General features: G+C 46.2%; 1 protein-coding gene across 1 annotated transcript in view; it reads right to left on the bottom strand.

Annotated features, from left to right (window-relative positions):
- Positions 1 to 633: 633 nt before the first annotated feature.
- The window catches only part of LOC121864096 (circadian clock-controlled protein daywake-like), an 18,858-nt gene continuing 2,349 nt past the window's right edge, over positions 634 to 17,142 (bottom strand). Inside the window, exons 2-6 of the mRNA XM_042363002.1 lie at positions 8,152 to 8,247; positions 7,847 to 7,994; positions 7,229 to 7,362; positions 6,208 to 6,357; positions 634 to 1,878 (exon numbers count right to left, since the gene is read on the bottom strand). Of these exons, the coding sequence (XP_042218936.1) occupies positions 1,727 to 1,878; positions 6,208 to 6,357; positions 7,229 to 7,362; positions 7,847 to 7,994; positions 8,152 to 8,247 (680 nt within the window). The 3' untranslated portion in view covers positions 634 to 1,726. The remainder of the gene's footprint in view (positions 1,879 to 6,207; positions 6,358 to 7,228; positions 7,363 to 7,846; positions 7,995 to 8,151; positions 8,248 to 17,142) is intronic.

Genomic DNA, 17,142 nt, shown 5'->3' on the forward strand with positions numbered 1-17,142 from the left:
AATTTTTATTGTAGTGTGTGAACGAATACAATTTTTTGGTGCGTAATCTAATGCAAAAACCACATTACCTTAGTGCCAATATTAATTAAGTTATATTGTTTTAAGTACATATTTCATAGCTTATACAACTAAGAATCACTATTTTGGACCATACTGTACAGGATGTGTCATAACGTCACATTACCATACTGTAAAGGGTGTGTTATAGTTCACACACCATGCTACACACTGCATGCAACTGATGACACACCCTGTACAGTATAATGCAGTACTTATGACACACCCTGTACAGTATAATGGCAGTACTTATGACACACCCTGTACAGTATAATGGCAGTACTTATGACACACCCTGTACAGTATAATGGCAGTACTTATGACACACCCCACAGTATAATGCCAGTACTTATGACACACCCTGTACAGTATAATGGCAGTACTTATGACACACCCTGTACAGTATAATGGCAGTACTTATGACACACCCTGTACAGTATAATGGCAGTACTTATGACACACCCTGTACAGTATAATGCCAGTACTTATGACACACCCTGTACAGTATAATGGCAGTACTTATGACACACCCTGTACAGTATAATGGCAGTACTTATGACACACCCTGTACAGTATAATGCCAGTACATATGACACACCCTGTACAGTATAATGGCAGTACTTATGACGCACCCTGTACAGTATAATGGCAGTACTTATGACACACCCTGTACATATCTCTCAAAACACAATCACCAATTTCATAACATCTGCGAACTTTTTCTCACCTATATACACAAAAACCTGTACTCAAACATCAAAACAGTCTACGTTCTGGCATTTATACTCTCTCCACCAATCAGAAATCACTTATTCTGGGATCTATACTCTCTCCACCAATCAGAAATCTCTTATTTTGGCATTTATACTCTCTTCACCAATCAGAAATCACTTATTCTGGCATCTATACTCTCTCCACCAATCAGAAATCACTTATTTTGGCATTTATACTCTCTTCACCAATCAGAAATCACTTATTCTGGCATCTATACTCTCTCCACCAATCAGAAATCACTCTTTGATCAATTACAATACTATAGATGGAATTTCCAAATACAAAATAAATGCTAAGTTATCAAAATACAGTTTGCTAAATAAACTACAATATACATTTCACTACAGATATTAAAAATACAGTTTGCTACAGTTACTAAAAAAAATACAGTTTGCTAGTTACTAAAAATACAGTTTGTTGCAGTTATTATAAAATACAGTTCCCTACAGTCACTACAAAATAGTTCCCTACAGTCACTACAAAATACAGTTCCCTGCAATCACTACAAAATACAGTTCCCTACAGTCACTATAAAATACAGTTCCCTACAGTCACTACAAAATACAGTTCCCTACAGTCACAAAAATACAGTTCCAATACTACATAACACTACATAAAAAACTACAGAATCTGTAATCTTTTCCCCCTAAATGATGTCGTACGCGTCTAAATAATAAAGATACGTATAAAATTAACGTCTACAGCCGTCAGAAAATGCACGGATGAGAGGATTAATCTACAGGTTATTTATCAAACCCCCAAAATCATCATTCACATCCATCAATCAATCCCACTTGGTCTTTAATCAATCACATGGCTAATCCAACTTTTCTTCCCTTCAACTTACAAATAGTAATCGCGAGACGGATTGACGTTAGACGGATTGACGCGGATGCTAATTCTGGATGACGGCATCGACTGGAATACGCTTCAAGATGTTGTTCATAAAATCTTCACCGAACGTTAGCATTTGCCTCAGGATCGCTGGTTTAATCTCTTCAAGAATTACCTTTGCGTTCGTGTTCAGAAATTTGTTCACCACTTGTTCTGTAACGGTGAAGAATACTGTTATACCGACCAATGGCATGAACCGTGTGGTGGCTATGTTACTTTTGATTGGTCGTATTATGTGGGATATAGTTTGTCATTGTTTGTATACCTACACTGTCTAGGTACACTGTATACCTACACTGTCTAGGTACACTGTATACCCCACACTGTCTAGGCACACTATATACCTACACTGTCTAGGTACACTATATACCTACACTGTCTAGGTACACTGTATACCTACACTGTCTAGGTACACTATATACCTACACTGTCTAGGTACACTATATACCTACATTGTCTAGGTACACTGTATACCTACACTGTCTAGGTACACTATATACCTACACTGTCTAGGTACACTATATACCTACACTGTCTAGGTACACTGTATACCTACACTGTCTAGGAACACTATATACCTACACTGTCTAGGTACACTATATACCTACACTGTCTAGGTACACTATATACCTACACTGTCTAGGTACACTGTATACCTACACTGTCTAGGTACACTATATACCTACACTGTCTAGGCACACTATATACCTACACTGTCTAGGGTACTAATTATATACACTGTGTAGGTACACTGTATACCTACACTGTCTAGGTACACTGTATACCTACACTGTCTAGGTACATTGTATACCTACACTGTCTAGGTACACTGTATACCTACACTGTCTGGGTACATTGTTTGTATACCTACACTGTCTAGGTACACTGTATACCTACACTGTCTAGGTACACTGTATACCAACACTGTCTAGGTAAACTGTATACCTACACTGTCTAGGAACATTGTATACCTACACTGTCTAGGGGTACGACACTTCATATACCCAGTTAATTGCCCAGGTACACAAGTATACCTACACCGTTCAGGTGGGCATTACCTCTATATACCCACACTGGGGTTCAGGCACACCATAGTATACCATGTACACTATATACCACCGTCTAGTGTACACTATATACCCACACTGTCTAGGTACACTATATATACCTACACTGAATTAGGTACACCATATACCTACACTGTCTAGGCACACTATATACCCACACTGTTTCAGGTACACTATATACCCACACTGTCTAGTAACACTATATACCTACACTGTCTAGGCACACTATATACCCACACTGTCTAGGGGCACACTATACACCCACACTGTCTAGGCACACTATACACTCACACCGTCTAGGTGCACACTTATATACCCACACTGTCTAGGCACACCATACACCACACTGTCTGCACACCATACACCACACTGTCTAGGCACACCATATACCCACACCGTTCAGGCACACCATACACCCACACACTGTCTAGGCACACTATATACCCACACTGTCTAGTACACCATATACCCACACTGTTCAGGTGCACACTGCATACCTGGCCACTGTTCAGGCACACCACCTACACCGGGGTTCAGGCACACCATATACCCACACTGCCCTGCACACCATATACCCACACTGTTCAGGCACACTATACACCCACACTGTCTAGGTACACCATATACCCACACTGTCTAGGCACACCGTATACCCACACCAGCCCAGGCACACCATATACCCATTAATTGCTCAGGCACACTGTATACCCGACACTGTCTAGTACACTATATACTCACACTGTCTAGGCAACACTGTATACCATAAAGGCACTCTCTTCAGGCACACTGTATACCTACACTGTCTAGGCACACTTCTCATACTCACACTGCTCAGGTACACTATATACCTACACTGTCTTGGCACACTATATACCCACACTGCCTGCACACTGTATACCCACACTGCTCCAGTACACTGTATACCCACACTGTTCAGGCACACTATATACCCACACTGTCTAGGCATTACCTTGTGTATACCCACACCGTCTAGGCAATAACTATATACCCACACTGTCTAGGTGTGGGCCACCATACCCACACTGTCTAAGCACACACCCAGATACCCACACTGTCTAGGCACACCAGATACCCACACTGTCTAGGCACACTATATACCCACACTGTTCAGGGTACACTATATAAATTCCACACTGTTCAGGTACACTATATACTCCACACTGTTCAGGCACACTATATACCCACACTGTCTAGGTACACTATATACTCCACTGTCTAGGCACACTAAGTATACCACACCGTGGTTCAGGCACACCATACCTGGCTAATCGTCTAGGCACACTGTATACCCACACTGTCTAGGCACACCGTATACCCACACTGTCTAGGCACACTGTACACCCACACTGTCTAGGCACACTGTATTCCTGCTGCACTGTTCAGGCACTCTGTATGTACCTACACTGTCTTGGCACACCATATACCCACACTGCCCAGGCACACTGTATACCCACACTGTTCAGGCACACCATACCCACACCGTTCCAGGCACACCATATGCTACCCACTGTCTGTGCACACCGGCACCACACCGTCACGAGGCACACCATATACCCACACTGCTCCAGGCACACCATATACCCACAGCCTGTCTAGGCACACTGTAAAAGCTCCACACTGTCTAGGTACACCGTACACCCACACCGTCTAGGTACACCATATATACCCACACTGTTCAGGCACACTGTGCTGCTCTCACACTGTCTAGGTAATAATTATATACCCACACTGTTCAGGCACACTTCATACCCACACTGTCTAGGGTACACTATATACCCACACTGTCTAGTACACCGGTTCACACCGTTCAGGCACACTGTATACCCACACCGTTCAGGCACACTGTATACCCACACCGTTCAGGCACACTGTGGCACCCACACCAGTCTAGGCACACCATATACCCACACTGTATACCCACACTGTTCAGTGTACACTATATACCTACACCGTTCAGTGTAACACTATATTCCACACTGTCTAGGCACACTGTATACCATTCTGTTCAGGCACACTGTATACCCACACCGTCTAGGTACACACTATATACCACACTGTCTAGGCACACTGTATACTCCACACTGTCTAGGGTACACTATATACCCACACTGTCTAGGCACACTGTATACCTACACTGTCTAGGTACACTGTATACCCACACTGTCTAGGTACACTATATACCCACACCGTCTTGGTACACTATATACCCTTTCACACTGTCTAGGCACACCGTATACCCACACCGTTCAGGGTACACTGTATACCCACACCGTTCAGGCACAATTATATACCCACTGCTCCAGGGTACACTGTGTATACCTACACTGTCTAGGCACACTATATACCACACTGTCTAGTAATACACTATATACCCACACTGTCTAGGCACACCTTCGTATACCCACACTGTCTAGCACACTGTGGAGCACCTACACTGCCCAGGCACACTATATACCCCACACTGTCTAGGTAATACCTGCAAGTGCCCTACACTGTTCAGGCACAATTATATACCTGTACCGTCTAGGCAATAATTATATACCCACACTGCAAGTTCAGGCACACTATATACCTGGTACCGCTCCTGAAAGTATGTTTATACTCACACTGTCTTAGGCACACTATATATATACCCACACTGTCTAGGCAATAATTATATACCTACACTGGTCTAGGCACAAATTATACTCATTAATCGTCCAGTACACTATATACCCACACTGTTCAGGCAGTAATAATTATATACCCACACTGTCTAGGTAACACTGTATACTATTGACTGTTCAGTACACTGTATACCTACACGGTCTAGGCAATTATGGATACCACTGTCTAGGTACACTATATACCCACACGGTGTCTGTGGCACACTGTATACCCACACTGTCTAGGCACACTATATACCCAAAGGGACTGTCTAGGCACACTGTATACCACACTGTCTAGGCAAAGCACTGTATGCTCCAGCACCGTTCAGGCACACTATATACCCACACCGTCTAGGCACATCAGCACCCACACCGTCTAGGCACACTATATACCCACATCTCTAGGTACACTCACACTGTTCAGGCACACTGCATACCCACACTGCTCCAGGCACACCGTACACCCACACTGTCTAGGCACACCACACCCACACTGTCTAGGCACACTATATACCACACTGCCCTGCACACTATACCTACACTGTCTAGGTACACTATATACCTACACTGTCTAGGTACACTATATACCTACACTGTCTAGGTACACTATACCTACACTGTCTAGGTACACTATATACCTACACTGTCTAGGTACACTGTATACCTACACTGATTATAAACACATATCAAATAATAAAAAACCTAACCTCTCCCCCAAAAACCCCCAAAAAGGTCAATAAACTTACGTAAAATGTCTTGTTTGCTAGAGGTGCTGCCTTGAATAAGCTTGACATCGTCTATGGTGAAGTCAACTGTCATTCCAGAGAGAGTCAGCCGGTCGCCATCAGCTGTCGGTACCACAGTTAGCGTACCACTCGCCACAAAGTTGAATCCGGCTGAAATAAAGGTTCAATTAACAAGAATGATGTCATTAAGGGAGTCAAAGCTTAATTACTACGGGACTTGAAGCTTAATTACCGAGAGTCTTGACGCTTAAATACTAAGGGTCTTGACGCTTAAATACTAAGGGTCTTGAAGCTTAATACCAAGGGTCTTGAAGCTTAAATACTAAGGGTCTTGAAGCTTAATTACTAAGGGTCTTGAAGCTTAATTACTAAGGGTCTTGAAGCTTAATTACTAAGGGTCTTTAATATTTATTATTAAGGGTCTTTAAGCTTAATTACTAAGGGTCTTGAAGCTTAAATACTAAGGGTCTTGAAGCTTAATTACTAAGGGTCTTGAAGCTTAATTACTAAGGGTCTTGAAGCTTAATTACTAAGGGTCTTTAATATTTATTACTAAGGGTCTTTAAGCTTAATTACTAAGGATCTTGAAGCTTAAATACTAAGGGTCTTGAAGCTTAATACCAAGGGTCTTGAAGCTTAATTACTAAGGGTTTTGAAGCTTAATTACTAAGGGTCTGAAGCTTAATTAGTAAGGGTCTCGAAGCTCAATTACTAAGAGTCTTGAAGCTGATGACAATAATTACTCAGGTCAGGTCAGGTCGGGTTAGGTTAAGATTAGATTTGATCAGATTAAGATTACATTAAGGTCAGATTAGATTAAGGTCAGATTAGATTACATTAAGGTCAGATTAGATTAAGGTCAGATTAGATTACATTAAGGTCAGATTAGATTAAGGTCAGATTATTACATTAAGGTCAGATTAGATTAGATTAAGGTCAGATTAGATTAGATTAAGGTCAGATTAGATTAAGGTCAGATTAGATTAAGGTCAGATTACATTAAGATCAGATTAACACTAACTCAGGGTTGAAGCATAAGGCCCAGAACTGACAACTGGCAATATAAGAATCTTTCCATTGATGCTATAGGTCCCCCGAGCATCCAGTCGAGGTATGTGGATATTGAAGCTCAACCGACTCCTACCCACATCCGAGCTGTGGGCATGGTGATTAGGGTTAGATTAGTTTCACATAAATACGTAGTAAAAAATGGTAAGAGAACTCCTAAGTGTGATATGACTGATACATTGAACACCAGAATACAGTCAAGAGTTCAAGGAATTAGTCTGAACAGGAACTAGAATCATGCAAATCTGAGCCTGCTGTACCATATAAAAACTGTACAGTATATTATAATTACACACAATGATAATAAAAAAGACATTAAAAAAATATATATCTCCCTAATAAGGCAAAGTAACAAAAAACTAAATTAAATCAGAGTTTCCACATTTTCTCCATGGCCCCTAGTATGAGAAACACTGATTTATGGTAATGATGTGGTTATTGTGTTGATAATGTGGTTGTTATTGAAGTTATTGTATATTTTATTGATTTTATGTATTGATTGATGTTTCATGAGGATTTTAACCTCCTCCTCAAACTCTCTCTCTCTCTCAACAGCTCAACAAGGTCTTACTCGAAGGCCACACTTGAATAATTGGCAATTCCCTTCACCCAAACGTCATTGAAGGAAGCATTCACAGTTACAGCTCCTTCACTAGTACTAAATACCATCTTTGGGATGAACACTGGGTCAAAGACAGGTAGGCCAATTTCCGGTACACCTGTGGGTAGTTGGGTAGTTAGCGATATAATTAAATAGGTATATATACAAAACTATCATATATAAAAATTTCTCATTATTACAAAGATTATCTCCTATAAAAACACTATATAAATATTCTATACACATTAAGGATATATAAACAGATAATTATTTACCAGTTGACAAGAATGGCTTCAGTTGTTGAAAGTTTTGGGTCAGACATACATTCAGCTCTGCGTTTGTTGACAGCTTACAAGCTTGTAGTTGTGACACTGTAGGAAAACATAGGAGAATTAGTTTGTGTGTTTGTGAAGGTTGAGGTGATATAATAATAATAATAATAATAATAAGAACAATGATATCCAGTGTTACCTAGAAGAACAATAAAGACCCTATAATTACGTGTAAATGAGATGGAAACTCTCATTAAATACAAACTACAAAATATTTCTTCTCTAAATTCTACAGTTTAAATATTAAATGCCATTTTGTTGATTAAAATAACGTTAAAAGAAAATTATCCGACATTTACAAAAACGGCAATGTCATCACCTGTTACCAACACGGCCTTCAGAAAACAACTTTTTATATTTTGATTTTATGCTTCAATATTCGTCTAATATATTGTGTGTGGGTGTGGGTGGGTGTGGGTGTGTGTGTGTGTGTGTGTGTGGGTGGGTGTGGGTTTGTGGGTGTGTGGGTGGGTGTGTGTGTGTGTGTGTGTGGGTGGGTGTGTGTGTGTGTGTGTGTGTGTGTGTGTGTATTAACGTCACACACACGCACACAGTAATGCTAACCTAACCAAACATGACGTCCCTCCTAACACCATCTGGGAGGAAGTTACTACACCTACATTAATCTGTATGTTCACTGTATGTTCCTTTACCTTTCTCTAATGAAGGCTTTTGTTAAACCACCAATGTATGTAATAAGTCATTTATGTCCAATGTATATTTTCAGCCTTCGGACTGCAGAACTTTTTCAATAAACCGTTAATTATTATTATTATTACTAAACATCTGGGTCCCTGTGCACCTCAGCGGAACAGACTGACAGACAGACTGACCTTTATATCTTTCTTCTTTGTATAAATGTCAAGATAATATTTTCGTGTTAGAGAGAGAGAGAGAGAGAGAGAGAGAGAGAGAGAGAGAGAGAGAGAGAGAGTGTTTCTTCTCTTCCATTATCTGTATTTCACTGTGTCTGTCTGTGTCTGTCTGTCTGTTTCTGTCTGTCTGCAATAATAATAATAAACGGTTTATTAATATAGTTTCAGTCGGTGGCATAAAATATACAGACTTACATGTGATTTAGACATAATGATATACATTGAATACATTTACAGGGCTGTACAGTACAGGAGTTGTTTTAACAATAGATGGGATGGTGCTGCTCTTATATCTATCAGTGCGGGCTGTTATGGGCTGAATTATGTTGTAGTGGCGGACTGCTCGAGGTGGGCGGGGGACTGCAGGTGGCAGGAGGTGGCGAGGATGGTGCTGCTCTTATATCTATCAGTGCGGGCTGTTATGGGCTGAATTATGTTGTAGTGGCGGACTGCTCGAGGTGGGCGGGGGACTGCAGGTGGCAGGAGGTGGCGAGGATGGTGCTGCTCTTATATCTATCAGTGCGGGCTGTTATGGGCTGAATTATGTTGTAGTGGCGGACTGCTCGAGGTGGGCGGGGGACTGCAGGTGGCAGGAGGTGGCGAGGATGGTGCTGCTCTTATATCTATCAGTGCGGGCTGTTATGGGCTGAATTATGTTGTAGTGGCGGACTGCTCGAGGTGGGCGGGGGACTGCAGGTGGCAGGAGGTGGCGAGGATGGTGCTGCTCTTATATCTATCAGTGCGGGCTGTTATGGGCTGAATTATGTTGTAGTGGCGGACTGCTCGAGGTGGGTGGGGGGACTGCAGGTGGCAGGAGGTGGCAGGATGGTGCTGCTCTATATCTATCAGTCGCGAGGCTGTTATGGGCTGAATTATGTTTGTGGTGGCGGACTGCTCGGGGTGGGCTGAGGGGACTGCAGGTGGCAGGAGGTGGGGATGGTGCTGCTCTTATATCTATCAGTCTTGGGCTGTTGGGCTGAATTATGTTGTAGTGGCGGACTGCTCATGAGGTGGGCGGGGGACTGCAGGTGGCAGGAGGTGGCGAGGATGGTGCTGCTCTTATATCTATCAGTCTGCGGACTGTATGGGCTGAATTATGTTGTAGTGGCGGACTGCTCGAGGTGGAGTGGGGGACTGCAGGTGGCAGGAGGTGTGAGGATGGTGCTGCTCTTATATCTATCAGTCTGCGGGCTGTTATGGGCTGGATATGTTGTAGTGGCGGACTGCTTCCGAGGTGGGCGAGGACTGCAGGTGGCAGGAGGTGGCGAGGATGGTGCTGCTCTTATATCTATCAGTGCGGGCTGTTATGGGCTGAATTATGTTGTAGTGGCGGACTGCTCGAGGTGGGCGGGGGACTGCAGGTGGCAGGAGGTGGCGAGGATGGTGCTGCTCTTATATCTATCAGTGCGGGCTGTTATGGGCTGAATTATGTTGTAGTGGCGGACTGCTCGAGGTGGGCGGGGGACTGCAGGTGGCAGGAGGTGGCGAGGATGGTGCTGCTCTTATATCTATCAGTGCGGGCTGTTATGGGCTGAATTATGTTGTAGTGGCGGACTGCTCGAGGTGGGCGGGGGACTGCAGGTGGCAGGAGGTGGCGAGGATGGTGCTGCTCTTATATCTATCAGTGCAGGCTCTCTTATGGGCTGAATATGTTGTAGTGGCGGACTGCCAGTGTAGGAGGGTGGCGAGGTGGGCTGGGGGACTGCAGGTGGCAGGAGGGTGGCGAGGATGGTGCTGCTCTTATATCTATCAGTGCGGGAGCTCTTATGGGCTGAATTATGTTATGATGGCCGGACTTCTGCTTGAGGTGGGTGGGGACTGCAGGTGGCAGGAGGTGGCGAGGATGGTGCTGTTCTTATATCTATCAGTGCGGGCTGTTATGGGCTGAATTATGTTGTAGTGGCGGACTGCTCGAGGTGGGCGGGGGACTGCAGGTGGCAGGAGGTGGCGAGATGGTGCTGCTCTTATATCTATCAGTGCGGGCTGTTATGGGCTGAATTATGTTGTAGTGGCGGACTGCTCGAGGTGGGCGGGGGACTGCAGGTGGCAGGAGGTGGCGAGGATGGTGCTGCTCTTATATCTATCAGTGCGGGCTGTTATGGAGGCTGTTATGGGCTGAATATGTTGTAGTGGCTGGACTGCTCCAGGAATGGGCAGGGGACTGCAGGTGGCAGGCAGGAGGTGGCGAGAGGATGGTGCTGCTCTTATATCTATCAGTCTTGAGCTGTTATGGGCTGAATTATGTTGTAGTGGCGGACTGCTCGGTGGGGGGGGACTGCAGGTGGCAGGAGGTGGCGAGATGGTGCTGCTCTTATATCTATCAGTCTGAGGGCTGTGTGGGCTGAATATGTTGTGATGGCGGACTGCTCAAAGGTGGGAGGACTGCAGGTGGCAGGAGGTGGCGAAAGGGATGGTGCTGCTCTTATATCTATCAGTCACGAACTGTTATGGGCACTGGATATGTTGTAGTGGCGGGACTGCTCGAGGTGGGCGGGGACTGCAGGTGGCAGGAGGTGGCGGGGATGGTGCTGCTCTTATATCTATCAGTGCAGACTGTTATGGGCTGGAATTATGTTGTAGTGGCGGACTGCTCGAGGTGGGTGGGGGACTGCAGGTGGCAGGAGGTGGCCGAGGATGGTGCTGCTCTTATATCTATCAGTCTTGGGCTGTTATGGGCTGAATTATGTTGTGATGGCGGACTGCTCGAGGTGGGTGGGGACTGCAGGTGGCAGGAGGTGGCGGGTGGTGCTGCTCTTATATCTATCAGTGCGGGCTGTTATGGGCTGAATTATGTTGTAGTGGCGGACTGCTCAGGGTGGGGGACTGCAGGTGGCAGGGAGGTGGCGAGGATGGTGCTGCTCTTATATCTATCAGTGCAGGCTGTTATATGGGCTGGATTATGTTGTAGTGGCGGACTGCTCAGAGGTGGGTGGGGGACTGCAGGTGGCAGGAGGTGGCGAGGATGGTGCTGCTCTTATATCCTATCAGTGCGGGCTGTTATGGGCTGAATATGTTGTAGTGGCGGACTGCTGAGGGTGGGTGGGACTGCAGGTGGCAGGAGGTGCAGGATGGTGCTGCTCTTATATCTATCAGTGCACGGGCTGTTATGGGCTGATTATGTTGTAGTGGCTGACTGCTCGAGGTGGGCAGGGGACTGCAGGTGGCAGGAGGCGGCGGAGGATGCTGCTATCTTATATCTATCAGTGCGGGCTGTTATGGGCTGGTTATGTTGTAGTGGCGGACTGCTCGAGGTGGGCGAGGGGACTGCAGGTGGCAGGAGGTGGAGGATGGTGCTGCTCTTATATCTATCAGTCACGGGCTGTTATGGGCTGAATTATGTTGTAGTGGCGGACTGCACGAGGTGGGCGGGACTGCAGGTGGCAGGAGGTGGCGAGTGGTGCTGTCTTATATGGCAGGAGGTGGCTATCAGTCTCGCGAATGTTATGGGCTGAATTATGTTGTAGTGGCGGACTGCTGCTTGAGGTGGGCGGGGGGTGGTGAGGAACTGCAGGTGGCGAGTGCATGGTGGTGCTGCTCTTATATCTATCAGTGCGGGCTGTTATGGGCTGAATTATGTTGTAGTGGCGGACTGCCTGTGGGGTGGGCGGGGACTGCAGGTGGCAGGAGGTGGATGAGGTGGTGCTGCTCTTATATCTATCAGTCCCGGGCTCTTATGGGCTGGATATGTTGTAGTGGCGGACTGCTTAGGGGGCGGGGACTGCAAGGTGCTTGGGGAGGAGTGGCGGATGGTGCTGCTCTTATATCTATCCAGTGCAGGCTCTTATGGGCAGATTATGTTGTAAGTGGCTTGGGACTGCTTGAGGTGGGGCGGGGGATTTGGAGTGGCAGGAGGTGGCGAGATGGTGCTGTTCTTATATATATCTATCAGTCTGCCGGAGCTGTTATGGGCTGAATTATGTTGTGATGGCGGACTGCTCGGGGGTGCAGAGGACTGCAGGTGGCAGGAGTGGTGAGGATGGTGCTGTCTTATATCTATCGTGCGGGCTCTTATGGGCTGAATTGTTGTAGTGGCGACTCACTGCCGGTGGCAGGAGGTGGCGATGATTCCAGTGCTTGGTGGTGGAGGTCATGAGGGATGGCATTTCCAGGGTGGAGAGAGCGTTGGTGAAGCCGGAGTATTCTGCGCTGAGCATGATTCTGCAGGCCCTTTTCTGTACCTTCTCTAGCTGACGTTGTTGGGTGGAGTTGAGAGAAGACGACCAGGCTGGTGACGCATACGTTAGTTTGGGGAGAATAAAGGCGTTGTAGATGGTCCTCAGCTCTGGCGTGGGTGTCCCAAGTGACCTAAGTCTTCGTAGCATGTAGAGACGGTACGAGGCTGCCTTGACTGTGTTGTTTACATGGGCCTTCCAGTCCAGTTTGTTGTCTATAGTAACACCCAGGAGTTTGGCAGACTGCACCAGCTGGAGAGGATGGGCACCCACTGTGACTGCTTGTTCACTCGTCCACACCCTATTTGGCGACCGTTCCTTCCTATGTTCCTCCTAAAGTGTCTTGACAGGAAAGAAAGTGGTGGTAGGCTGGTGATGATGTCCAATTATCCACTTGATGCATCGTCTACCATAGTCACATCAGTCCAGGGATACCAGGTCACCCATTGTCCAAGAAACGCCTCAGGGCAGAGTCAGGGGTAGGTCGGTAAGTCCTGGTGGCAACTGGTGGTCGTGAGATGGTGGGGGCTGCATCCCATGGGAGGCAGCGGCTGGGGTAGGGAGGAAGTCGTTGCCAAAATCAGTCACGATGAAGTCCAGGGTGACATTACCATACGTAGGAAAGTCAACAAAGTGGCGTTGGATGATGTCACTGATGTCACTGATGTCTAACTCATTAAAGTCACAACATATCACTAGTTTACCACCTGGAAATCTGGATATCAGTACATAGAGGGAAGCAGGCTGACGGGGTGTGGGAGGTGGGAGTGACCTGACCCCACCTAGGTGTGGTGGTTAAGGTCACTGCTACACCACCTCACCTGTTCTCTCTTAGGTGGTAAAATAACTCATAGTTTTTATGCCACGCCTCGGTAATCGTCTGTCTCTCTTTCTGTGTTTGTCTGTCTATCAATCTATCTGTCAGTCTATCTATCTATCTATCTGTCAGTCTATCTATCTATCTATCTGTCAGTCTCTCGGCAGGTAACATCCAGGTGTCCTTTCCATTACATTTTCTTAACCACCGGAAATTGTCGAAATAAAAGGGTATTCTTGAAGATTAGACGCTCCCAGCTTAATTTAGACGCCCCCAGCTTATTTCAGCATAATTTAGACGCCCCCAGCTTATTTCAGCTTAATTTAGACGCCCCCAACTTATTTCAGGTTAATTTAGACGCCCCCAGCTTATTTCAGCTTAATTTAGACGCTCCCAAGCTTATTTTAGGTTAATTTAGACGCCTCCAGCTTATTTTAGACGCCCTCCCGCTTAATTTAGACGCCCTTCAGCTTATTTTAGGTTAAATTAGACGCCCCCAGCTTATTTCAGCTTAAAATAAACGACCCAGCTTAGGTAAGCCTCAGTAACCACGAAAGGTAAATTGCAGGGGGTAACAGCGGTCAAGAGTAATCTCAGCATTAGCCAATCAGTGAAAGCCACGTGGCAAGTCGTGTTGCAATGTCACCTGAAGATTAGACACCCCTTATTTCACCTGGATGAGGGTGGTGGTGGTAGATTAATGTGTGGGGTCTTAGGGAATTAGTGGTGGTGGGGTAGAGTTGGTAGGGTGATGAGGTGGTGGTAGGGTGATAGAAATTAGTAGAGGTGGTGGTGAGGTCTTAGGGGTGATAGGAATTGGTAGGGTGGTGGTAGGGTCTTGGGGTGGTAGGAGGAATTGGTGGTAGGGTCTTAGTTGGTGCAGGTTAAGTTGGTGGTTGGTGGTTGGTGGGGGGTGGTTGGAAGTTGATGGGGAGTTGGTGGGGGAATTGGTGGGGGTGGTAGGATTGGTGGTGGGGTTGATGGGGGGGGTGAGAGTTGGGGTGATGGGGAATTGGTAGGGTTGGTGGGGTGGGGTGGTGATGGGGGTTGGTGTAAAGGGGTTGGTGGTGGTGGTGGGGATGGGGGTGGTGGTGGGGAGTTGGTGCATTGGTGTTGGGAAGTTGGTGGTGGGGGTGGTGGGGAGTTAATGGGGTTGATTGGTGGGGGAGTGGTGGGGTGGGGAGTTGGTTGGGGTTGATTAGGAGTTAAGTTGGTTGATTGTTGGGGAGTTGTTGGTGGGGTTGGGTTGGTGGGGATTGGGTGGTGGGGGGGGAGTTGGTGGGGTTGATGGGGTTGGTGGGGAGTTGGTGGGGTTGATGGGGAGTTGGTGGGGTTGGTTGGTGGGGTTGGTGAGGTGGGGTTAGGGTGGGGTTGGTTGGTGGGGTTGGTTGGTGGGTTGATGGGGAGTTGGTAGGATGGGGAGTTGGTGGGGATTGGTGGGGTTGGTGGGGGGTTGGTGGGGATTGGTTGGTGGGGTTGGTGGGAAGTTGGTTTAGAGTTGGTGGGGTTGGTGTGGGGATTGGTTGGTGGTAGAGTTGGTGGGGTCTTGGTGGGTTGATGGGGAGTTGATGGGAGTTGGTGGAGTTGGTGTGGGGTGATGGAGGTTGGTGGATTGGTGGTGGGGTCTTGGGGTGGTGTTGGGTGGTGGTACAGTGGGATTGGTGGGGTGGTGGTGGGGTGGCAGGGGTGTGGTGTAGGGTTGGTGGTGGGGTTGATGGGGAGTTGGTGGGGTTGGTGGTGGGGTCTGGGGTTGGTAGGATTGGTGGTAGGGAGTTGGTGAGGATTGGTGGGGTGGTGGTGGGGGTTGGAGTTGGTGTGGGGGTTGAGTTGGTGGTGGGGTCTTAGGATGGGGAGTTGGTGGGGTGATGGGGAGTTGGTGAGACAGTGGCGGTGGGTTTGTTTACATAAAGCACTGAGGCTCCTTCAATGACTCGTTTGTTGATGCTCCTTAGACCATATTCTGGAATATATGCTACACATATAAAACCCCAAAGATATTAATTATATAGATATGATATATAAACTAAACATATATTAAAATAGGAGTCTAATCTGTTAATGATTTTGGGACACCTGTATTTTCAATTTCTATAGGTCGCAAACTCCATTACTGACGTGAGAAATATTGACACTTTCTCTCACTAACTTTCTCAAACTTGTTACTTTCCTTCCACGAATTGCAGACGACTGTAATGGTCAATATTGTGTAATACTTTCTGAGTGACGATGATGGAAGCTTAATAATAATAATAATAATAATAATAATAATAATAATAATAATGACCAAATTTATCCTAACCTAACCAAATGACCTGTTTAATGTCCCATGGCCTAATGTATGTATGTTATGTGTGTATGTATGTATGTGTGTGTCAAGGTTGTTATTATATACACACATCATGTACGCATAGATTATATATATATATATATACATATCATGTACACCTTCTCAGTGTGGTAGGGTAGAGTAGGGTAGTGGTAGGGTAGGGAGGGAGGAGTAGGGTAGTAGGGTAGAGTTAAATTCATCAGTGCAATAAGCTGGGGTGTCCAATGTTCAAGTAGCAGCCAATCAGAACCGTCATTACAAGAATATATTCCAATCAGAGTGTCAATCAGGTGTCAAAAAGTGTCTAACAGGTGTCAATATGGTGTCACTAGTAGGCCAATCAGGTGACTCACTCTCAGTGAACAGACACCACCCCGAAGGTGAACCACAGCACCTGTTTACTGGATCACAACTCTCGTGTGTGTGTGTGATGCCTCTAGTGTGGCAGCATTATTTTAGTGTCAAGGTGCAAGCACTGTTTACTTCCTCTTGTTTCAGCTGCCGCCGCTGGCTACCCCTCTGGTGAACTGGGAAACAACTTACATAAGTCTTCCCCACCAGTAGCCTCCTCACCATCAAGACTCCTGCTGTGGCACACAGTAACTGGGTGGGGCCCAGGCTAGACCAGCAGAGGATCCCAGGAGTAGCAGTGGGCTCCAGAGGACGGGCACAGGCCCTGGCATGTGGACACGTCTGGAGCCTACCAACCACCGCCCCCTGCCTTGAGGATTAACCTTGGCAGGT

Source organism: Homarus americanus, unplaced genomic scaffold (genome assembly GCF_018991925.1).
Source record: "Homarus americanus isolate GMGI-L3 unplaced genomic scaffold, GMGI_Hamer_2.0 scaffold28874, whole genome shotgun sequence".
Lineage (NCBI taxonomy): Eukaryota > Metazoa > Arthropoda > Malacostraca > Decapoda > Nephropidae > Homarus > Homarus americanus.